The sequence below is a fragment of the Oryctolagus cuniculus genome, chromosome 12, assembly GCF_051225735.1.
Source record: "Oryctolagus cuniculus isolate XC-2025 breed Fujian yellow rabbit chromosome 12, ASM5122573v1, whole genome shotgun sequence".
In the NCBI taxonomy this organism is placed as follows: Eukaryota; Metazoa; Chordata; class Mammalia; order Lagomorpha; family Leporidae; genus Oryctolagus; species Oryctolagus cuniculus.
In genome coordinates, this window is record NC_142878.1 from 66543545 (window position 1) to 66568159 (window position 24615).

Sequence of the window (24615 nt, forward strand, 5' to 3'; positions counted from 1 at the left end):
AACTCTATACCAGAGTTTAATTCTCCCGGAGCACAATTCCCTATACTGCTAGCAGACGGGATTAAAGAAGAGTATTTCGGTAAAGGAAGGAAAAAAAGAAGGAAGAACAGCAGGAAGAAAATACTGATGCCTCTAATCAATTTATCAAATGGTTCCAAGGACTTAACATACATGATGTTTAATTCTAGAAAATATCGCTAATCTCAACAAGTATGCCAATAATATGATGACATCAGAAGTAGTCTACAATGAATCCCACTAAAAAATAAAGGTACATCTCTTACCAACAGGTCCATGACAAACACGGATGGAGACCAAGAAAGAACAAAATGAGTAGACATGAAAATACATTAAAAAAAGAAGAAAAAACACAATGAGGAAACATGCATCTAAACAGTGAGTTCTAAACTTCATTTGAGTTTTTAAGGATTTAAACTAATATGTAAATTTTTGTATTTATACATGAGAAAGATTTATCAATTTGTTTTCAAGAAGAGACTGGTTAAATAACTGACCAATGGTCAAAGAGCAAACCCACGGTTTGGGAAGACAGAATGCAGGACCTCTCACTTTTAATCCGGTTCTTATATCTTTTCTAATAAAAAGATGAAGGGGAAAAGTGTGTTAGAGCTAGTGTACATGAAAGGGAAATGGGGATAGAAGTTGGCACAGGGACCCCAAATATCTACTACCTCAGTTACTTTTCTTTCTACTTCTGTTCCATCCACATAATACACATCTGTGATGACACGAGTGACGAGTGTGCGCACTTCACGGATTGTTCTCATGTGGCGATGCAAGACATGGCCATGTGGAGGCTGAGGCATTTCAAACTCTTCTTCTCCCTAGGACAGAAAATACAGACCATAAGCATGGGTCTCGCTGCTAACTGCCAGAATCACAAATCAGCTTTTCCATGAAAGGACCTGCTCAGAGGTTCCATGATCTATTGTGATGGAATCTGCCAAGCAGTCTTGTTTTCTATTCACCTCTACAAAAGAGCAGGGGTAGATCAACTGCATAGCCAGAAGCTATGAGAAGTCACTATTAGCAAGACCTAAAATGACCTATTTCTGTCTTAATCAAAATCACAGCACCTAACACTTATATGTTGAGATAATTAAGTGAACCTTTGACCTCTAAAATACATTATTTTTAGGTTGTAATCCTAATTTCGATGCTGACTTGTCAATTAGTATACAAGTTTACACTTCCAATAGCTTTTCAGTTTAAAAGGAAAGCATTCTTTAGTCCTTTACATAAAACCAGAATGATGTATCTGTTAAGTCTTAGTGCAGTCTGTTTTTCCTGCATTAATAAGTGAAAACAATAATTTATTCCTGGAACAAAGAACAATGATTTCTCCTAGGGTTATATATGAAATACTAAGTATATATTCTAAAGAACAGATTATAGCTAGAAAGTTGAGTTAGTGTCCAGAAGCAGAAAACATTAGCAAATTAAGATTTTGTGTCTAGTTCTATTATAAAGATTGTCACTTTAAATAAGACCTTATGTTCTTATGACAACTATTATATTATTTAGAAAAACTAGCCTATTTCATTCAAAAAACTTTAAATGACCATTTCCTGAAAATTATGGCTGCCTGGTACTATACTAAAAAAATACATGCTGGAAAATTCAGGACAAGTGCAAGTAATTTAAACACTTCAGAAAAAATTCAAATGTATTGTCTCTAATTTACAGAAAAAATAATAAGATCACTATGCAAATGAACAATGAGATTGTTGCCCCAAGATCCATTATTTCTTATTCACAATTTTTTATTTATAGATGATCCCCAAGTTCATGCTTTTTTCAGATATGGGTAATTTTTATTAGCACATTACATCTTCCTTTACATTTTTTTAAAAAGATTTATTTTTATTTATTTGAAAGACAGAGTTATATACAGAAAGAGAGCCAGAGCTAGAGGTCTTCCATCTGCTGGTTCACTCTCCAAATGGCCACAATGGCCTGAGCTGAGCCTGTTTGAAGCCAGGAGCCAGGAGCTTCTTCTGCATCTCCCACATGGGTGCAGGGGCCCAAGAACTTGGGCCATCCTCAGCTGCATTCTCAGGCATGTTAGCAGGGAGCTGGATCAGAAGTGAAACAGCCAGGACTCAAACTAGCATCCATATGGGAAGCCGGGGGCATTAACCTGCTGTGCCACAGTGCCAGCCCCAGCACATTAGATCTTAAAAGGCTTCTTTGGGGGCTGGCGCTGTGGCATAGCGGGTAAAGCCATCACCTGCATTGCTGGCGTCCCATATGGGCACTGGTTCGAGTCCCTGCTGCTCCACTTCCGATCCAGCTCTCTGCTATGGCCTGGGAAAGAGTAGAAGATGGCCCAAGTCCTTGGGTCCCTGCACCTGCATGGAACTTCAGATCAGCTCTGCTCTGGCCACTGCAGCCAACTGGGGAGTGAACCGGCAGATGGAAGACCTTTCTCTCTCTCTCTGCCTCTCTTTCTCTCTGTGTAACTCTGACTTTCAAATAAACAAATCTTAAAAAAAAAAAAAAAAAAAAGGGCCAGCGCCGCGGCTCACTAGGCTAATCCTCTGCCTAGCGGCGCCGGCACACCGGGTTCTAGTCCCGGTCGGGGCGCCGGATTCTGTCCCGGTTGCCCCTCTTCCAGGCCAGCCCTCTGCTGTGGCCCAGGAGTGCAGTGGAGGATGGCCCAGGTGCTTGGGCCCTGCACCCCATGAGAGACCAGGAAAAAGCACCTGGCTCCTGGCTCCTGGCTCTTGCCACCGGATCGGCGCGGTGCGCCGGCCGCAGCGCACCGGCCACAGCGGCCATTGGAGGGTGAACTAACGGCAAAGGAAGACCTTTCTCTCTGTCTCTCTCTCTCACTGTCCACTCTGCCTGTCAAAAAAAAAAAAAAGAGAGAGGCCTGTTTCCTACTTGTAATCATTAGTTTATTTGAACCCACCAGTCTTATTACCTATCTATGGCCAATAACATGTGCTATAATTTCAGTCTTGTGTTTCTCAATAACACCAGCATGTTTTCTCATAACATCAGCATCCCATTTATCCACATCTTTGCTCTCCTCTCTCACTCCTCAGGCTTGGAAACTTTTTTTTTAAATTTTTGTTCTCTTAGTTTTGTTCTTATTAAAAACTAAAAGAGATCTTCCATTCAGTGGTTGACTCCCTTAATGCCCACCAACAGCCAGAGCTGAGCCAGCTAAAAGCCAGAAGCCAGGAATTTAATCTGCATCTCCCACATGGGTGGGAGGGACCCAACTACTTGAATCATTACCTGTTGCTTCCTAGAGTGTGCATTAGCAAGAAGCTGGATGGGATGCAGAGGCAGGACTCGATCCCAGGCACCCCGATACAGGGTTGCTGGTGCCCCAAGTGGCACCTAACCACTGCGCCACACGCCTGCCTTTGGCTTTGCAATTCTGAGGAGGAAACACACTTGTGTCTTCCACCTTATTTCCTCCCAAGTAAGCTGATTTCACTTTTATTATTCAGTGTTTAAAGAGAATTATATGTACCACCACAATGAAGGTAACTGCACTTTTCCTGAAAATATGGTAACATTTACCTAAATTTACCTAAAAGTTTCAATAATTTACCTGAATAATCCGCACTCAAATTCCACTTTGGAGATGAACTATCTGCTAAAATAGAGACTGCCAATTAGGTGGGAGTGATTACAGTAACTGCAGTAGTGACAGTGATGATCAATGGGTGGTAGTAGCAGCAGTGGCCAGAGCTGAGCTGATCTGAAGTCCCATGCAGGTACAGGGGCCCAAGGACTTGGGCCATCTTCTACTGCTTTCCCAGGCCATAGCAGAGAGCTGGACAGGAAGTGGAGCAGCCAAGACTAAAACCAGCACCCATATGGGATGCCAGCAATGCAGGTGGCGGCTTTACCCGCTACACCACAGCACAAGCCCCCAAACAGGCCTTTTAAGATATAATGTGCTAGGGGCTGCAACAGGTTAATGCCTGGGAAAGCTGTGGAAGATGGCCCAAGTGCTTGGGCCCTTGCTACCCACATGGGAGACCTGGATGGAGTTCCAGGCTCCTGGTTTCAGCCTCGCCTAGCCTTAACTATAGTGGCTATTTGGGAAATGAACCAGTGGAAGGAAGCTATCCTTCTCTCTCTCTCTCTCTCTCTTTCTTTCAAGTAAATAAATAAATGTTTTTATAAATTAAATTAAAATAGCACATAGTGAAAAAGATCATAAAATTTTTATATTTTTATTTCAGAGGCAGAAAGAGAGAAAGTTCTCTTTCTTCCAATGATTCACTCCTCAAATATCCACAATGGATGTGGCTATACCAGGCTAAAGCCAGGATCCTGGAACTGAATCCAGGTCTTCCACACAGGTGGCAAGGTCCCAAGTACTTGAGCCATCACCTACTTCCTCCAAGGCACTTTGATATGGGAAGACAGCATACCAATTGGTAACTTAACCATTGCATCAAATATCCACTCCAAGAATATTAATTCTGAAGTCAGATACAGAGTTCAAACTGCACTTCTGTACCTACTAATGGGAAAATCTTGGCAAGTTACTTAACCTCTCCATAATTGATTTCTTAACCTATAAAATGGAAATAATAATATCAACCTCATAATGCTGTCATATTGTAGGTATTCAATATATAGGAACTATATTTTATTTTTACTTATTTGAAAGGCAGAGTTACAGAGATTGGGAGGGGGAAGTGGGGAAAGAGAAAGAGAGACAAAGAGAACTTCAATCTGTTAGTTCACTCCCCAGATTACTAAAATGGCCCAGGGCTGGGCCATGCCCTAACCAGGAGCCAGAAGCTTCTTCCAGATCTCCCACATGGGTAGAGGGGCCCAGGCACTTGGGCCATTCTCCACTGCTCTCCCAGGCACATTAGCAGATGGTTGGACTGGAAGTGGAGCAGCCGGGACTCAAACTGGCATCCATTTGGAATGCCAGCATTGCAGGCAGCAGCTTTACCTACTATGCCACAACGCCATCACATTTTATTTTTACCAAACAAACTTTGACAACTGGAATGAGAGTCATTCTCTAGTAGGGAATTCCTAGGCAGATCCCAAAGGAGGATGATCTACCAGAGCAGCTGAAAAGGCAGTTTTATCACGATTAATGCCTTCTGGAATGACCCTGACACGGATCCCACTGCAACCTGATGAAATTCCGAACTTTCACTTATTTGTTAATACATACATGTCTATCGTACTTCCCTACTCTATTCCCAGGAATCTATTCTTCCCCCAGCCTCACTTTCATCAGCACCAATCCTTTTCATGGAATTCTCTCATCTTGGCCTCTTTTCTGCAGTTCCTAGTCACCTAGGGACTTTCCCCCATCTATAACTCCATTATGATTCTTTTGGTTCCAATACTGTAATATACAATCCTCTATGCTTTTCCTTACTATTTTCTATGCTTTGAGTTCCTGGAAACCATAGAATAAGATTACTGTGAACCATTTAGGGGAAAAGTTATTAGCGGTGATGGTCAGAAAGGAGGATGAAAAGTGATGACAGAAGCAAAAGACTGAATTATAAAAGAATATTCTAGGACCCAAACTGTATGCCAAGCTCTCCTTTCCAGTAAGACCTACCTTGCAAACTCTACCACTATCTCATGTTCCCTAAAACTATTCACTGGCTAGAGCTAATCATAATTTTCACTACCTTATCTCTATCCTGGATAAATTGTTCTTGTCTTTTAGCCACTGTCCTATACAAACCTGTTAAGAGTTGGATTACTGGAAGTGCTCCAATTGTGATTCTGTAAACATACATGAAGTCAGAAGCAGAATGTCTGAAGCATGCGGTATGTTCTCTCACCTGGCTGTGGAGCGACTCCGTGTCATCCCCAGGAGCACCGCCAGGTTTCTCACCACTGCCCTTCTCGGTCTGCACCACGGCATCTTGTTTTCCAGAGCTGTGGTCCACTGTACTGGTCCCCTGCTCACACACATTCTTCACAGTCTGGGTTCCTGCTGAAACAGTTTCTGGGACCCACAGGGAACGCTCCATGGTCTGGATTCCTATGTTATTCTGGGTGGGCCTTTCAACCAAGGTCTTACTAGGCTTTTCCCGATCAGTGTTCTGTCTTCCTCTCTGGCCTTCGAGCACATCTGTCTCCATTGCTTCTTCTTGAGGACTAGATGGCCTCTGTGTGGCCACCTGCTGGGACAGGGGAGAAGCAGGGTCCCTGTCAGGACTGACAGGCTTCACAGACTGTTCACTCTGCCTGATCCTTTGGTCACCTTCCGATTTTTCCTTCTCCTCTTCTGCTTGAGTACTTGGAAAATGGAGCAAGTTCCCTCTGAAAATGAAGCATATAGAGAAAACATGTGCTATGCTTTGAATATAGTTTGTTCCCTCCAAAATTCACGTTAAAATCTACTGCCCACTGTGATGTATTAGAAGTTGAAAACTATACCAACTATGGTATTCAGAGATTGGGCTTTGGGAGGTAATTAAGATTAAATAAGGTCATCAGGCTGGGGCACCAATGACTGAATCCTGGTAGCTTTATAAGAGACCAAAACTGGCCAGTGCCATGGCTCACGTGGGTACTCCTCCACCTGTAGCGCTGGCACCCCCTGTTCTAGTCCCAGTTGGGGTGCTGGATTCTGTCCTGGTTGCTCCTCTTCCAGTCCAGCTCTCTGCTGTGGCCCAGGAGGGCAGTGGAGAATGGCCCAAGTGCTTGGACCCTGCACCCACGTGGGAGACAGGAGGAAGCACCTGGCTCCTGGCTTCGGATCAGTGAAGTGCACCGGCTGTGGTGGCCATTTAGGGGGTGAACCAACGGAAAAGGAAGACCTTTCTCTCTGTCTCTTTTTCTCTCACTGTCTAACTCTGCCTGTCAAAAAAAAAAAATAAATAATAATAATAATAATAAGAGACCAAAACTAACACATGTGCTTTCTCTCACGGCATTGATGCCCTGTGCTGCCTGGGGACTCTGCCAGCACGAAGCTCATCACTACGTGCAGCCCGTCAACTCTGGGACACACCAAGAGCCAAAATAAACCTCTTTTCTTTAACTTGTCTGTCGTACTGTATTATTACTGAAAGAAACCGAGACACCTTGTCAAGTAACCAGAAATATTATGTGTGGAATCCAGGCTGCTCCACTTCTGATCCACTTCCCTAATGCACCTGGGAAAGCAGCGGAAGATGGCCCAACTCCTTGGACTCCTACAACCACATGGGAGACCCAGAAGAAGCTCCTGGTTCCTAGCTTCGGCCTGGCCCAGTACAGGCTGTTGCAGCTATTTGGGGAATGAACCAGCAGACGGAAGCTCTCTATTTCTCTCTCTCTCTCTGTAACTCTGCCTTTCAAATAAATAAATAAATCTTTAGATAGATATAATATTTTTCCCATCACTGGCTATGAGCTCTGAAATCTGACACAAGAAAATGAAGTCAACAAGAATCTGTAAAGTCATTATTAAAGTCACAGACAACAAAAGGCAGCTTTTGAAAGGAATCAATTAGGTCACGAAGTCGTCTCATTTGGCTTTATGAATGGTTCCAACATTCCTTAACTGAGTCCTTTCATTCATTCTAGATACTATTTATCCTCACCCGAGTCAATAATTTCAGAAGAAATCCAATCTGTGAAAGATAAAACTGCAGACAGGATTCTGGTTTTGTCAGCTATACTGGTATATCTACATCTAAGCATTTCAGAACAACTTGATTTTTCAAAGACAGTTCATGATACAGAACCCATTTCTTTTCACTAGCCTTCCTATTTGGGTATTAGTTATTTGCTTATTTATTACATAAACATTTATTCAGTATCTCCTATAAGCCAGCTACCACAGTTTCTGAGGTCAATATCCTTCATAATTTTCTAGAATAATAAGCTCCAGATTAATTTCAACCAGCAGGGTTACACAGAAACTTGCCTTCTTCATCTTTATAGTTCAAATACAAGGGCCAGTGCTGTGGCGTAATGGGTGAGGCTGCTGCCTACAGTGTCAGCATCCCATATGGGCACTGTATGTGGGCAGCTCCACTTCTGATCTAGCTCCCTGCTACTGTACCTGGGAAACCAGTAGAAGATGGCCCAAGTCCGTGGGCCCTTGCACCCACATGGGGGACCTAGAGGTAGCTCCTGGCTTCAGGTCAGTCCAGCTCCAGCTATTGTGGCCATTTGGAGAGTGAACCAGTAGGTGGAGGAAATATCTCTCTCCCTCCCTCCGTCCCTCCCTCCCTCTCTCTCTCTCTCTCTCTCTCTCTCTCTCTCTCCCCTTCTCCCCACCCCCCTTCCTGCCTCTGCCTCTCTGCAACTTTGCTTTCCAAATAAACAAATCTTAAAAAAAAAAAAAAAAAACAAACACCAAGTATAGTGGTAGAAAGTGGGGTAAGCCACTGCTAGGAAAACCTAAATCCCACGCTATTTGAGTCCTGGCGCCCTGACCTCTGGCCCAGCATTCCTACTAATGTAGCTAGGAAGATAGTGGATGATGGTTTCAGTACTTGGATCCCTGCCCCCCAGATGGGAGACCCAAATAGAGTTCTAGGTTTTGGCATGGCTCAACCTTGACTATTGCAGTCATTTGGGAAGTGAACAAGCAGATAGAAGATTTCTCATCTGTCTCTCCCTCCCTCCATCACTCTGCCATTTAAATAAGTAAATAAATCTTTTCAAACACACACACCTATTGGCCGGCGCCACGGCTCAATAGGCTAATCCTCCACCTGCGGCGCCAGCACACCAGGTTCTAGTCCCGGTCGGGGTGCCGGATTCTCTCCCAGTCGTGCCTCTTCCTGTCCAGCTCTCTGCTGTGGCCAGGGAGTGCAGTGGAGGATGGCCCAAGTGCTTGGGCCCTGTACCCGCATGGGAGACCAGGAGAAGCACCTGGCTCCGGGCTTCGGATCAGCGCAGTGCACCAGCCACAGTGCCCATTGGAGGGTGAACCAACGGAAAAGGAAGACCTTTCTCTCTGTCTCTCGCTCTCTTTCTCACTATCCACTCTGTCTGTCAAAACACACACAAACACACACACACCTATTAACACAGGATTTAATATAAAATAGGTGCTTAATATATGTACTTTGTTCTCTGAAACAATAAACTGTAAAAAATCTACTCATAGATAAAGTAAAAACAATCCAATGCATTTTACAGCTACACTATAGCTACAGAGAGCCAGAATAAAGATAAAAGGAAGGCAGGAATTTTACAAAGCAGTTAAGATAGTATCAGAGTGCCTGAGTTAAAGTCCCAGCATCACTCTGATTCTAGCTTCTCGCTAATGCAAATCCTGGAAGACAGCAGGTAATGGCTCAAGTACTTGGATCCTGCCACTCATGTGGGAAACCTGGATCGAGCTCCTGGCTCCTTTCAGCCTGGCCCAGCTTCAGCTGTTGTGGGCATTCTGAGGAGTAAACCAGCAGTTGGAAGATGTCTGTCTCCATCTTTCAAATAAAATGAAAATTTTTTTAAAAATTTTAAACACTAAGACCACTTATGAATTTCCATTATGGTTTTGGGTATCACATTTTACAGGCATAAACTTAAACATACCCAGGAGACAAAACCAAGGGCATTATGGGCCTATGAAGATGACTCAGGTTGCTTGAAGAATATGGTAGCGTGGCTGGCGCTGTGGCACAGCGAGTTAACGCCCTGGCCTGAAGTGCCAGCATCTCATATGGGTGTCCCAGCTGCTCCACTTCTGATCCAGCTCTCTGCTGTGGCCTGGGAAAGCAGTACAAGATGGCCCAAGTCCTTGGGCCCCTGCACCCACGTGGGAAACCCAGAAGAAGCTCTTGGCTCCTGGCTCTGAATTGGCCCAGCTCTGGCCGTTGCGGCCAATTGAGGAGTGAACCAGCAGATGGAAGACCTCCCCCTCTCCTCTCTCTGCCTCTCTGCCTCTCCTTTCTTTTTTTTTTCTTTCTTTTTTTTTTTTTTTTTTTTTTTTTTGACAGGCAGAGTGGACAGTGAGAGAGAGAGACAGAGAGAAAGGTCTTCCTTTGCCGTTGGTTCACCCTCCAATGGCCGCCGCGGCCGGTGCACTGCAGCCGGCGCACAGCGCTGATCCGAAGCCAGGAGCCAGGTACTTCTCCTGGTCTCCCATGGGGTGCAGGGCCCAAGCACTTGGGCCATCCTCCACTGCACTCCCTGGCCACAGCAGAGAGCTGGCCTGGAAGAGGGGCAACTGGGACAGAATCCAGCGCCCCGACTGGGACTAGAACCCGGCGCTGCAAGGCGGAGGATTAGCCTAGTGAGCCGCGGCGCCAGCCAATAAATCCTTTTTTAAAAACAAGGAATCTGGTGGAGGCGCTGGCACTGTGGCATAGCAGGTAAAGCTGCCACCTGCAGCACCAGCATCCCATATGGGCACTGGTTCAAGTTCCAGCTGCTCTACTTCCCATCCAGCTCCCTGCTGGTACACCTGAGAAAGCTGTGAGGAATGGCACAGATGCTTGGGCCCCTGCACCCACGTGAGAGGCCCAGAGGAGGCTCCTGGCTCCTGGCTCCTGGCTTCAGACCAGTCAGGCTCCAGCCACTGCAGCCATTTGGGAAGTGGGCCAACAAATGGAAGTTCTCTCTCTCTCTCTCTTTCTCTCTCTCTCTCCACCTCACTCTGTGTAACTCTGCTTTTCAAATAAACAAATAAATCTTTAAAAAAAAAAAAAAAGGCAGAGTGAGCATTAAGCAAAACAAACAGGAAATGAAAGATTAGATGTAGCTCACTGGGACAAGGTAACAACATCTGACTCATAGGTCCCTGAAAGGACTGAATGGGATATGCTGCCTTCAAAGCAGCCTGGGGTTCCCCGCCCTCTTTCTCTTCAGTGATGCCACAATGCAGATCTCTGTGAAGACCATCACCCTTGAGGTCGAGCCCAGTGACACCATCGAGAATGTCAAAGCCAAAATCCAAGACAAAGAGGGCATCCCGCCTGACCAGCAGTGTCCGATTTTTGCGGGCAAACAGCTGAAGGATGGCCGCACTCTGTTGGACTACAACATCCAGAAAGAGTCCACCTGCACCTGGTGCTCCGCCTGTGAGGCGGCGTCAGAGCCCTCCCTCCGCCAGCTGGTGCAGAAGTACAACTGAGACAAGATGATCTGCTGGAAGTGCTACTACCACCTGCACCCCTGCACCGTGAGCTGCCGCAAGAAGTCCGGCCACAGCAACAACCTGCACCCCAAGAAGGTCAAATAAGGCCTCGCCCGGCGGCCCCCACAGCCTCAATAAAACTTCCCCTTCATTGACTGGAGCATAAAAAAAAAAGCAGCTTGTTACAGAGACTTTTAATAAAAAAAAAAAAAAAAAAAAAAGGCAGGAGAAAGCAGGGGTCATCTCCTACTTGGCAAGAGCTGACCTTGTCTAGATAGACAAAGTAAACAAAGCATGAAGAGCTCTTCAGGGCCTGCTCTGCTGAAAGAGAAAAGGGGAAGGTTCTGAGGTTCCTATATTGTTTAGTTCAGCCTATCAGAACAAGAGATCAAAGAGGAATGTGAAATAGAGTTCTAACTAAGAGAAACTTAGTAAATATTTGCTGCAGCTGGTGTCATCTCAGGAACCCTAACTGAACTGAGACTATGTGGTCATGGTCCAGGGAAGAGCTAAGGATTAGGAGCACCAGGAGACCCATGAGCAGCTCCTACCTCCTATGAGATGTCTAAGTGAGCACATACATAAAATACTGAGCATAGCAGATGTTCAATCAACAGAAACTGCTGAAGAAAAGCAATCAAAAGATTCAAATCACTTTCTATATGCACCGAAAATTCATGTCTGAATCTTTAAGATATCGAACATATCAACAGCCAAGCAACAATGAAAGTGAATCACAAGCCAGATCATTTCAAAATCAATCACCATTGTTTCCCAGTATTAAACAAGCTTATACATTCACCTCATGCTGCAGTCTGAAAGTGTGCCCACCCAAAATCCCTAACCTGAATCATAACCTCCAACGATGGCATGAGGAGGTGGGGACTTTGGAGACAAGAAGGTTATAAGGGAAGAGCCCTTTCAAAATAGACCTCAGAGAGCTCCCTCACTTCATCTACCTCATAGGGACAGCTGTTTCTGAACCAGGAAGCAACCTCACAAGATCCCAAATATTTAATAGCATTTGTCATGATATCTCAATTATGAATCCTTCCAGAACATGTCCCTCAAATTAAAAATTAAGCTCAAGCTCACAAAGTAATAGCAATACATATTAGATTCTGGAAAAAAAAATTCATAAATTAATGTACCCCAAAAGAGGTTACAAAAACCACGCTCAGGGCCAGCGTTGTGGTGCAGCAGGTTAAGCGACAATCTGCAATGCCAGTATCCCATATGGGTGCCAGTTCAAGTCCTGGATGCTCCACCTCAATAAAGCTCCCTGCTAATGTGCCCCGTAATACAGCGATGATGGGCCCCTGCATCCACATGAGAGATTTGGATGAAATGCCTGGCTCCTGGATGGGGCCTGGCCTAACCCTGGCCAATACGGCCATTTGGATAGCGAACCAGCGGATGCAAGATCTCTCTCTCTGTCACACTCCCTCTCTTTAACTCTGCCTTTCAAATAAATAAATAAATAAATAAATAACTTAAAACCATGCTTACCGGATGGGTGCAGAAGGGGAATCTTCACTTCGCACCTCATCCTCTTGCCGACCTTCACAGATGCAGCTAAACACAGTCATGGTCTTCTGGGGACTAAGATAATAAATGAAAGGATTGTGTCATGTTAGTTTTCAAAGAAAAGTACCTCTACAGATTATCTTTCTAGGCACCAAGGAAGTAAAATCCTTCCTCTGCAAACAAAATTCCAAACCATCACACCAAAACACCAAATATTCCTATTTGTTTTATATTAGCACAATAAAAATTTTCAAGGAAGATTCACAGAGAAAAAAAGATGGACAGAGGGCTATATTAAATTCCAAAGATGAAATCAGCAAAATCCAGAATATAGAAAACTACAGGACAATAATACAGTTCTTTCCAGTGATAATTTGCAAGGGGGAAGAAAGGAAGAATGGGGGACTTTATAGATTTTAAAAGACTTAGGAGACTTTAAGAGACATATCAGTCCAACACAATGTATGAACCTTATTTGGGTCTTGATGTAGTCGCAGAAATCTGAACACTGAATATTTGATAACAAGAAAAAATGTCAATTTCTTAAAAATATGTTAACAGTAAGGTGGTTAAATTTAAATAAGAATTCTTGGGGCAGCTGTTGTGTGGCTTAGCCACAACCCACGACACTGGCATCCCATATAAGCACCAGTCCTAGTTCATGCCTGATCCTATGCTGAACACTGCAGCCATTTAGGGAGTAAACCAGCAGATGGATGTGCTCTCTCTCAGTCTCCCCCTCCCCCCTTCTCTCTAATGTTGCCAATTCAAATAAACAAATCAATCTTGCCAAAAAAAAAAAAAAAAAACCAAAAAAACAAAAAACCTTGGGTCCAGTGCTATGGCATAGCAGATAAAGCCACTGCCTGCGGTGCCGGCATCCCGTATAGGTGCCAGTTCGTGTCCTGGCTGCTTCACTTCCAATCCAGCTTTCTGTTGTGGCCTGAGAAGGCAGCAGAAGATGGCCCAAGTCCTTGGGCCCCTGCACTCATGTGGGAGTCCCAGAAGAAGCTCCTGGCTCCTGGCTTCGGATAGGCCCAGCTCTAGCCGATGCAGCCAATTAGGGGGTGAACCAACAGATGGAAGACCTCTCTCTCTTTTTCTGCCTCTCCTTCTCCCTCTGCCTAACACTTTCAAATAATAAATAAATCTTTTAAAAATCCTTTTATTTTAGAGATAGCATTTAAGTATTTAAGAGATAAAATGATATAATGCTGGAACTATCTTTAAAATAATACCATAGGAAGGGGAGTGCTGGAGTATTTATAAATGAAGACTGGCCATGAGCTGGTCATTTTTGAAACATGGAGGTACTCTCTACTTCAAACTTTCCATAAATTAACTGAGAAATAAGGCAACTGCAATTAATCTAAACAGAGTTCAGACAATACTTAAAAGCCTCAGCAAAATGCACTGTCAGTGATTTCCTATGGTGGACCCAATAGTAAAATGAATTGTCGAAACATTTAAATCTAGATTCCCATATACAAAGTTTTCTTGACAACACTACCAATGAATATCCTGTTACCCCATGATCCATCATCCCCACTGTCTCTTCAAGTTTTCACTTACTTTTTCCCTCCTTACAGTCACCCCTAAGGCCTGAAGAAGCTTTAGCAGCACATGCTGTACTCTCTTAATGTGCATGGAACAGACTCAAACAAACTGTGCCTGCCAGACAATTCTGAAGTCAGAGAGATCAGACACAAACTCTACTCTTTTCAACCTGTGAGACTGCAAGATCCTTAAAAAGTGTCTTCTACTGAGTTAAGGACACTTGAGTACTTCTCTTCCAGTTTAAATGTGCAATTTAAATGGGAAAATGAGACCAATTAAACTAAAACATAGCTAAGAACAGATCAAAGGGTTCTGAGGGGGCTCAGAAATCTACAAGTCGGCATCACAGTTAGCCCATCAAGTTTTATTTGAAATTTTCTTTCGTAGCTCACTAGGCTAATCCTCCACCTGCGGCGCCGGCACACCAGGTTCTAGTCCCAGTTGCTCCTCTTCCAGTCCAGCTCTCTGCTATGGCCCGGGAAGGCAGTGGAGGATGGCCCAAGTGCTTGGGCCCTGCACCCGCATGGGAGACCAGGAAGAAGCACCTGGCTCCTGGCTTCGGATCAGCGCGATGCGCCGGCCGCAACAGCCATTGCAGGGTGAACCAATGGCAAAAGGAAGACCTTTCTCTCTGTCTCTCTCTCTCCCTGTCCACTCTGCTTGTCAAAAAAAAAAAAAAAAAAAATCTAAAATCTAAATTTCTCTTTAAAAACATAAAGATATAGCAACATTATGTATGCATTCTCAAAAGATGACCACTGGCTGGAGCTGCACAGGAGCACACCCTGCACTTTTTTTTTTGTTTTTTCCTTTTTGACAGGTATAGTTATAGACAGTGAGAGAGAGAGAGACAAAGGTCTTCTTTCTGTTGGGTCATCCCCCAAATCCCCCAAATGGCCGCCACAGCTGGCGCTGCGTCGATCCAAAGCAAGGAGCCAGGTGCTTCCTCCTGGTCCCCCACGTGGGTGCAGGGGCCCAAGCACTTGGGCCATCCTCCACTGCCCTCCCGGGCCACAGCAGAGAGCTGGACTGGAAGAGGAGCAGCCAGGACTAGAACCCAGTGCCTATATGGGATGCCAGCGCTGCAGGCAGAGGATTAACCCAGTGAGCCAGGGTGCCGGCCTGGAAGCACACCCTTCAAATGGGGCACACAGTAAGCTGGCTGTCCTCCTCAACACTCCAGCAGTCTTGCAACGGAGCCTTCTTTACTTATTCATGTACCTGCTTACTTACAAGCCTCTGATTCAAGAATCCTTGCCTGTATTTCAGTGTTGATAGTGTTTTCATATTGGATTCTCATGCCAAAAGCAAATGAAACAATTCCCTAACAGCCACCAGATGGCAAAGCTGCACCACCAAAACCATTCAGGATGAGGTTATACTCTTCCCGAAAGCATTACGGCATTCATGACAAAGCAGAAATAACGGCTCAACATAGCAGTCTATCTGGCAGGCAGAGGATAAATGGCTTGAGTCTGTGCTGCCTAGGACCTCCAAAGGAACAACATCTATAGCTCTCTCTTGTAAATCCTTTATTACCCCACCAAGCACAACAATCTCAGTCTTGCAAAAGAAAAAGAGGGGGAAAATAAAAAGCACTCTCACATGAACAAGAGGAAAGATCTTTTTTAATGTCTTAGTTCTAACTATAACAAAAGCCTCAGTGGACTTAGAAGCATTAATAAGAAAGCCTATGATGAATTCAACACAAAACTAAATCCTTTATGCTGGAGTTTCAGGTTTTTTCATTTGTTGATAAATAATCTTCCCCTCCACTACCAGTAGCTTTATATTAAATTCCTCTAAACAGCAACTGCTCCGGTTACCTGGCAACAGTCTCAGCAACAGCAGTAGATCCATTTTTTCTTTCACTAGTTGCAGGCTCTGAATAAAAACAAAAGCAAGAACAGAAAGGAAAGAGAAACAGAATTCAGTTAGTACCACATCTCAAAACCACTACCCTGCTCTATTATTTTTCACAACAAATAACAAAAAGAAAAAAAAAAAAAACAAGATTAATAGGTGAATGTAAGATTCCTTGTAATTTAATGGCCCAAGTTTCTCTTTTACCAACCATCTTTCAAAATTCTTAGAGCATATGAGTGAAAAACATGAGTTACTGAGCAGCACACTTTAAAATGAAAAATTTCTACTGAGTCACAATTCAACTCTTCTTGTACAAGAAGCAAAAAATATATGAAATAAATACAAAATAAAATTTTTATATTTCAAAATCTAACATCATAAAAATTTTAAAAGCCAATTAAAAATTTAAACTCCTACTAAAATATGTAATAAAATATTTTAGGTTGATGCACAACTTCTTAACGAAGTGCTTCAGAGCAGATATTTTAAAAACACAACATTTTCAAAAAAGAATCTGCAGCAAAGAATTAAGAGTAATACTGAAAAGAGTACCATATTCTCACAACGTCACTATTATCAAGAGATTAAAATTTTTCATTAGCAATTTATTCCAGCCTTAGAGAAAATAATTTAAGATTTTTTATTTATTTGAAAGACAGAGTTACAGAGAGAAAGAGAGATAGTGATCTTCTATCCGCTGGTTCACTCCCCAGCCGGCCAGGATGGCTGGAGCTGGGCCAGGCAGAAGCCAGGAACTTTTTTTAGGTCTCCCAGTGCATGTAGGAGCCCAAGCACTTGGGCTGCTTCTGCTGCTTTCCCAAGCACATTAGCAGGGAGCTGGACTGGAGGTGAAGCAGCTGGGAGCAGGAGGGTCAGGAACTGGCATTCATATGGAATGTTGGCATCACAGGAGGAGAGGCTTAACCTGCTACATCACAATGCCAGAAAATAATTCCTAACTATCCTTGAATGTGTCTACAATTTCATGACCCAGTAGAATCTACATAGTCCACCAAGGAAGGAGACAGTCTGAAGTTCAGTAGCTAAGAACTCTGGCTCTGAAACAGCAACCTTAGTTCAAGCTAAGTGTAAATTACTTTGTCATTGTTTCCTCACCAAAAGAAAGAGATGGGGTATGGATTTGGCCTAGTGGTTAATTAGCATGCCTGTTAACAGACTCCCTTGTCACTTATCAGACACCTTCGTCTCCTGACTCCAGCTTCCTGCTAATGAAGACCCCAAGACACAGCTTCTCAAAGTGACTGGTTTCCTGCCAACCACGTGGGAGACTTGAATTCCTGGCTCTAACCCAGAGGCACTGGAAGGCAGTTGCAGGCATCTGGGGAGTGGACTGGTGGATGGAATCTCTCTGTTTCTCTTTGTCACTTTGCTGCTCACATGGTTGACAGGGGCCAAAGAAACTGAGATAGGAAGCAGAATCACCAGCACTCTGATATAGGGTAATGACATCCCAAATGACAGCTTAATCAGTTGAGCCATGATACTGTCCCAGGATAACTTTTGTTTTTAAATAGAGATGCTAGGACATCTCTCTCTTTTTTAACGATTTGTATATTTGTTTGAAATACAAAGCCCAGAGAGAGAGAGAGAATCTTCCATCTGCTGGTTCACTCCCCAATGACTGCAACAATCAGGGCTAGGCCAGGACAAAGCCAGAAGCTAGGAGCTTCCTTTGGTTCTTCCATGAGGGTGGAGGGGCCCAAGCACTTGGACCATTTTCTGCTGCCTTCCTACGCATATCAGTAGGGAACTAGATCAGAAGTGGAGCAGCTGACACTTGAACTGGCACCCATATAGGATGCCAGTGCTGCGGCTATAACCACTGAGCCACAGCACCATCCCAGCAGGATAACTTGTGATAAATACTTTATCATTTCATTTTTATGGTGGTGCTCCAAAGTAGGTATCTTGTATTTCCAATTTATTTATTTATTTTTAAGATTTAATTTATTTGAAAGGGTGAGTTATAAAGAGGGAGGGAGGCAGAGGCCACAACAGCTGGAGCTGGGCCAATCTGAAGCCAGGAGCCAGAAATTTGCAGGCAGCGGCTTTGTGGCTTTACTGGCTATGCCACAGCACCGGCCCCACCTGATCCTTTTAAGAGAGCAAATCTGCCAGCGCTGCGGCTCACTAGGCTAATCCTCTGCCTTGCAGCGCTGGCACACCGGGTTCTAGTCCCGGTCAGGGTGCCAGATTCTGTCCTGGTTGCCCCTCTTCCAGGCCAGCTCTCTGCTATGGCCCGGGAGTACAGTGGAGGATGGCCCAAGTGCTTGGGCCCTGCACCCCATGGGAGACCAGGAAGAAGCACCTGGCTCCTGGCTTCGGATCAGCGCAATGCGCCGGCCACAGCGTGCCGGCCGTGGCGGCCATTGGAGGGTGAACCAACGGCAAAAAGGAAGACCTTTCTCTCTGTCTGTCTCTCTCACTGTCCACTCTGCCTGTCAAAAAAAAAAAAAAAAAAAAAAAAGAGAGAGAGAGAGCAAATCTGATTGTATTACTCCCACGCCTAAAAGTCTTAGACCTTTTATATCCACTAAGAAGCTGATCAGAATCTGGTCCCTAGTTTGCAGTCAATCCCTTTTACCTTTTCTACGTTTTAGTTATAACAAACCAAACAACCTGTTATTTATGCAGGAAAGAGTCAATATAAATCTATAATTGAGTCCACAATCATAAATTTCCTACCCTCTTTATATACATAGGTTTAATCCAGAGATACAGAGAGACTATAAAATGGAGTATTTTCAGTAGCATGACAGGGACAGGCTGAAAGCATAAGATTAAACATATGAGAATAAGACTTTACAAATATATCTATAACTAAAAAAGTATCACTCGTTATAACTAGAAGATAATTAATACTTCCCAGATGACCTGAAGCTACAAATTACCCAAGAGTAATATAAAATAAAACTTACTTTCCAGGCTAAACTGCAAAGACTCTTCACTTGCCTCAGTTTCAGGACTGACCAGTTTCATTCTTAGGCACAATTTATCATCCATTTCTGGGGCAGCCCCAGAATCTCTCTTTCCACTCCCAAGTAGAGGATCATTGGTCTCCACCATGCTTTCAGACATGACATCACTGGTTGCTATGGTGCTTTCTGGATAGTTGCTAATGCCTGAAAAAAGGGAGGCAAGGAGGAAGCAAGAAAGAACACTAAAACACAAACATGAAAAACTGCATTTTAAAATAATTAATTTGCCTGTTTGGCTCCACAGCTCTGCAGGACTGAAGGGGGTTCCTAGGATAGATCCTGTTACAAGTATCAACAACTACGAACTAGTATTGACACCTGGTCTTAAGAAGAGCAACAGGATTCAGTTCCACTTCTGCATCTGGACAAAGGATGCTGCATGAGCCCTCAGCCAACCCACATCTGCCAGCATCAGGCATAGGTAGCAGGAGACTCCAGACGGCATGACCGTTACCTCCCAGCACTGACTAGAGAAAACAAACAGGTTAATGTAGCTGCTTCAGGGAAGGAAGCCCCATCAAGCAGCAGCACACCAATTAGCCAGGGTACTAAATACATAGTACTTCCACCCTACATCCTCTTACTCTCATAAACAGCCCTGTATATCACTGCTTAGCACTCAGATTCCACTGCTTTACAAGTAATGCGAGAAAATCCTTATGTTCACCCTCTTTCCCTCCACCCTTTCTTTCCTTCCTCTCATCACCTAGGAACAAAATCACACTACAGCCCTGTTCTTCCCAAGTCAAAAATCAACCTTATCAGTTGGGCCCAACTTCTCAGATCTAAAAATACCACTTGTGTAAAAAATGAGTAACTCTCAAAATCTGCCTTAAATATCACTAACTTCTTTAATTCACTCACCAATAGGAGTACTGTGTCTCTTGGGCTCCAATTTTAGGTGCCCAATAAGAGGTGGGGTTGCACCAGCCAGTGGTGGAATAATATCACCTTCTTTAGGCAAAGTGAAATGAAATGGAGTTTCTGGAAAAAAAATAAACAACAACAACAACCAAAAAGCAATGATAAACAAAAAGCAACCAAATCATAAGCATAAAATACAAAAACAAATAGTGGTAATGAATTTGCTCTCAAATTCACTCCCACCACCCTCACCAGGCCTCCCAACCAATTCCCTATTACCATTTCTGCTCTCTCATTAGCCAGCAACAAAAGGACTGACACAACATAGACAACCAAAGGACAGACCAATGGAGGAAACCCGAAGTTTGGGGGACCTAAGGAACATGAGATCAAAAGGAACTTAAGAAAACCAGAGCTCCAAAACAGTACACGTGGGGATACTTAGCTATACAAATTTCAAAGTCTAAACAACAAATGCTGTGCAATGCTTACCCACAAAATTCTATATTAAGTCATTTAATAAGCTGTGGCAGTCTGTAGGATCCTCCAAAAGACAAATCTGATGTGAATACTCAGAATGTACAGTCTACTCAAGGAGGTAACATGGGATTCATGGGCCAAAGGACTTCAAAGCACTCACTGGCTCTGACAAATCCAAGGGTTTCACGGTTCACCAATGCTAACCAGCATTCTCATTCTAGGCCACAGGAGTGAAGTTCATACCTAAATCCCTGAACAATGCTAAGTCCCTAAATACATGAGCATAACACTTTGATTCGTTATGAAGTTATTACAAATACAAAACATTTGTCAAGACATAAAACTACTTATTAACAACGTTCCAGTTCCAAATTTATGCTAATCAGAATTAGCAAACTGTCAAAAATCACATTTTCTTATTTATAATTGCATATCTCTTTGGAAAAATGGTCACATTTGAGAAAAAGTAAGAATTATACCAGACTGCTCTCTTCTATCCTAATTATAAAACCTTGTTCTTACTTTTCCTTGAATAGCTCAAAATAACTATGATCTGGCATACCCAATCACTACCACTCCTGAAGATAGTCTGCCTCTTTCATCTTTTTCCACTTCACTTCCATCCTTTATTATTTGTTGATACATTTTTCCTTCAAAACCATAGAACAACAACAAACCTCTTACAAGTAAACTGTAATTCAAAGGAAAGAAAAGAAAGAAACGAAATGATCTTTAAAGTATGAGGGAGAAGAGGGTGCGCATTTGGCCCAACAGTTATGACACTGAGTTAAGACATTTGTTCCATATCAAAATGCCTGAGCTGAACAACTTTCCAGCTGCTAACTCCAGCTTCCTGCTAGTGCACACCTTGGGAGGGAGCAGAGGTAGCTTAAGTAACTGGGTTCCTGTCACCCACATGGGAGACCTGAATAGGGTTGCTGTGAGCATTTGATGACTCTCCTGGTAGATGAGAGCTCCTTTTTTTAAATTTATTTATTTATTTATTTGAAAGTCAGAGTTACATAGAGAGAGAAGAAAAGGCAGAGAAAGAGAGGTCTTCCATCCACTGGTTTACTCCCCAGTTGACTGCAATAACCAGAACTGTGCCAATCCAAAGGCAGGAGCTTCTTCTGGGTCTCTCACACAGGTGCAGGAGCCCAAAGACTTGGGCCATCTTCAACTGTTTTCCCAGGCCACAGCAGAGAGCTGGATTGGAATTCAGTGCTGGGACTTGAACCAGCGCCCATATGGGATGCCGACACTTCAGGTGGCAGCTTTACCGACTACACCACAGCGCCGGACCTGAGAGCTCACTCTATCAGTTTCTCTCTCTCAAGTAAACAAATGAATACTTTTTTTTTTTTTTTTTTTGACAGGCAGAGTGGACAGTGAGAGAGAGAGACAGACAGAAAGGTCTTCCTTTGCCGTTGGTTCACCCTCCAATGGCCGCCACGGCCAGCGCGCTGCGGCCGGCACACCGCGCTGATCCGATGGCAGGAGCCAGGTACTTCTCCTGGTCTCCCATGGGGTGCAGGGCCCAAGCACTTGGGCCATCCTCCACTGCACTCCCAGGCCACAGCAGAGAGCTGGCCTGGAAGAGGGGCAACCGGGACAGAATCCGGCGCCCCGACCAGGACTAGAACCCGGTGTGCCGGCGCCGCTAGGCGGAGGATTAGCCTAGTGAGCCGCGGCGCCAGCCCAACATTTTAAAAGCAATAAAGTCGGCACCGCGGCTCACTAGGCTAATCCTCCACCTGCGGCACCAGCACCCCGGGTTCTAGTCCCGGTCGGGGCGCCAGATTCTGTCCTGGTTGCCCCTCTTCCAGGCCAGCTCTCTGCTGTGGCCAGGGAATGCAGTGGAGGATGGCCCAAGTGCTTGGGCCCTGCACCCCATGGGAGACCAGGAGAAGTACCTGGCTCCTGCCATCGGATCAGCGCGGTGTGCCGGCCGCAGCGTGCCGGCCGTGGCGGCCATTGGAGGGTGAACCAACGGCAAAGGAAGACCTTTCTGTCTGTCTCTCTCTCTCACTGTCCACTCTGCCTGTCAAAAAAAAAAAAAAAAAGGCAATAAAGAATGAAAATATATATTCTCAGGGCCAGTGCTGTGATATAGTAGGTTAAACCGCCACCTACAGTGCTGGCATTACATATGGGCACTGGTTCAAGTCCCAGATACTCCTTCCAATCCAGCTCTGCTATGGCCTGGGAAAGCAGTACAAAATGGCCCAAATCCTTGAGCCCCTACACCCATGTGGGAGACCCAGAAGAAGCTCCTGGCTCCTGGCTTCGGATCAGCACAGCTCCTGCTGCTGCGGCCAACTGGGGAGTGAACCAGCGGATGGAAGACCTCTCTCTCTCTCTCGCCTCTCCTTCTTTCTGTGTGTAACTCTTGACTTTCAAACAAATAAATAAATCTTTTTTTAAAAAAGGTAAGATAAAATATATGTTTTCAACTAAAGAAACTGTAAAGCAAATAAGTAGAGAATCTCAATACCGTAACTAACTGGTCACGACTTCTGCCACAGATAGAGAAAGAACAGAAATGGATGAGGTAAACAAGCATTCATTTTCTGGTTGCTATGTATAAAGCAGGTTTTTCAGGTTAATAAAGTCCTTAGAAAACATACAGAAATTAAGGACCAGAAGTATGGTACAGGGGGTTAAGCTACCATTTGCAGTGCCACTAAAACCATATGGAGTACTGGTTAAAGTCCTGGCTACTCCACTTCCAATCAGTTCCTCTGCTGATGTACCTAGGATGGCAGCAGATGGCCCAAGTGTCATCCTGTGGGAAACCAGGATGGAATACCTGGCTCTAGGCTTTGGGGAGTGAATGAGCAGATGGAAAACCTCTTTCTCTCTCTCCTGCCACTCCACCTTACAAATAAGTACATTTTTAAAAAAGATTTATTTATTGTATTTGAAAGGCAGAGTTACAGAGAGGCAGAGAGAGAGAGAGAGAGGTCTTCAATCCATGGGTTCACTTTCCAGCTGTGCCAACACGAAGCCAGGCTGGGTCTCCCACACGGGTACAGGGCCCAAGGACTTGCGCCATCTTCTACTGCCTTCCCAGGCCATAGCAGAAAGCTGGACTGGAAGTGGAGCAGCTGAGACTCAAACCAGCGCCCATATGGGATGCTGGCACTGCAGGCAGTGGCTCTACCTGCTATACCACAGCACTGGTCCAGTAAAACTTTATTTTAAAAACACAGAAATTATACAAACAAAATGCCTCAGAAAGACTAGTATATTCCAAAGATTTATTTTACAGAAATTTAATTCCTGAAACAAAAAAATGAAAGATCAAAGCATGTTTTGCCCAGCAATTAAGATAACAGTTAAGGATAAACAGAACCATGTATAGCGGTTGGTTTAAAATAACTGGAATTGGAAAATCTGCCTATCTACACAAAACTGGGATCAGCAGTGCTAGTGTCCATTTGGTTGGAAAATGGATTTCTAGCAAATCAAACATAAACATACCAAGAAGTTAAGACACGAGACCTATGATCTTTTTACATAAAATGTTGTTTCCTTCCCTCTGAAAGGACTATATATATTACATTATCATAAATGTACATGAAATTCAGGTTTAGAAATTTTCATTGCTGTTTCACTCCAAATTTTACCATATATTTTTTCTATAAAAAAAAAAATGCCAGTTAAGGCACTAGTGATGTGGAGCAGTGAGTTAAAGCCACAGCCTGCAGCACTGGTATCCCATACAGGCACTGGTTTGAGTCCTGGCTGCTCCACTTTCGATCCAGTACCCTACTAATGCACCTAGGAAAGCAGTAGAGGATGGCCCAAGTGGTTGGGCCCCTATACCCACGTGGGAGACCTGGAGGTAGCTCCTAGCTCCTGGCTGAAGCCTGGCCCAGCCCTGGCCATTGTGACCATTTGAGAAGTGAACCAACAGATTAAAGATCTGTCTCTCCTCCTCTCTCTGTGTAACTCTACCTTTCAAATGATTAAAAAAAAAAAAAATGCCAGCTAAGTCATCCATATCCCTTATCAGAGTACCTCAGTTCAACTACCACCTCTGGCTTCCAATTCCAGTTTCCTTCCAATGGGAAATTTCACCCTGGGTGCAACAGGTGCTAGCTAAAGTAATTGGGTCCCTGTCACCAATGTGAGGGATCTAGTTTGAGTTCCTCACTACTTGCTTTGACCTAGCCTAGCCCAGACCATTGTAGGCATCTCAGGAGTGATCAGAAGTTCTGTCTCTTTCTCTGCCTCTCAAAGAAAAAAGAGAGAAGA

General features: G+C 44.1%; 1 protein-coding gene and 1 pseudogene across 9 annotated transcripts in view; one reads left to right on the forward strand and one right to left on the reverse strand.

Annotated features, from left to right (window-relative positions):
* Nucleotides 1-24615, reverse strand: part of TP53BP1 (tumor protein p53 binding protein 1) — a 109709-nt gene that overhangs the window by 19067 nt on the left and 66027 nt on the right. For 5 of the 9 annotated variants that reach the window (XR_011380882.2, XM_070054090.2, XM_070054093.2 and 2 more), the window contains 6 exons: nt 19876-19995; nt 18952-19155; nt 15973-16030; nt 12572-12664; nt 5817-6300; nt 693-845 (listed from right to left, as the gene is read on the reverse strand). Coding sequence is in view for 8 of the 9 variants with exons in the window: in XM_070054090.2 (XP_069910191.2) it covers nt 693-845; nt 5817-6300; nt 12572-12664; nt 15973-16030; nt 18952-19155; nt 19876-19995 (1112 nt within the window). In the remaining variant the exon portion in view is untranslated. Of the gene's footprint in view, nt 1-692; nt 846-5816; nt 6301-12571; nt 12665-15972; nt 16031-18951; nt 19156-19329; nt 19475-19875; nt 19996-24615 lie in introns of those variants that run through there. The other 4 variants (XM_070054092.2, XM_089310178.1, XM_070054091.2 and 1 more) reach the window with 2 other exon arrangements.
* On the forward strand, nt 10696-11171 carry LOC127483741 (ubiquitin-ribosomal protein eL40 fusion protein pseudogene; annotated as a pseudogene).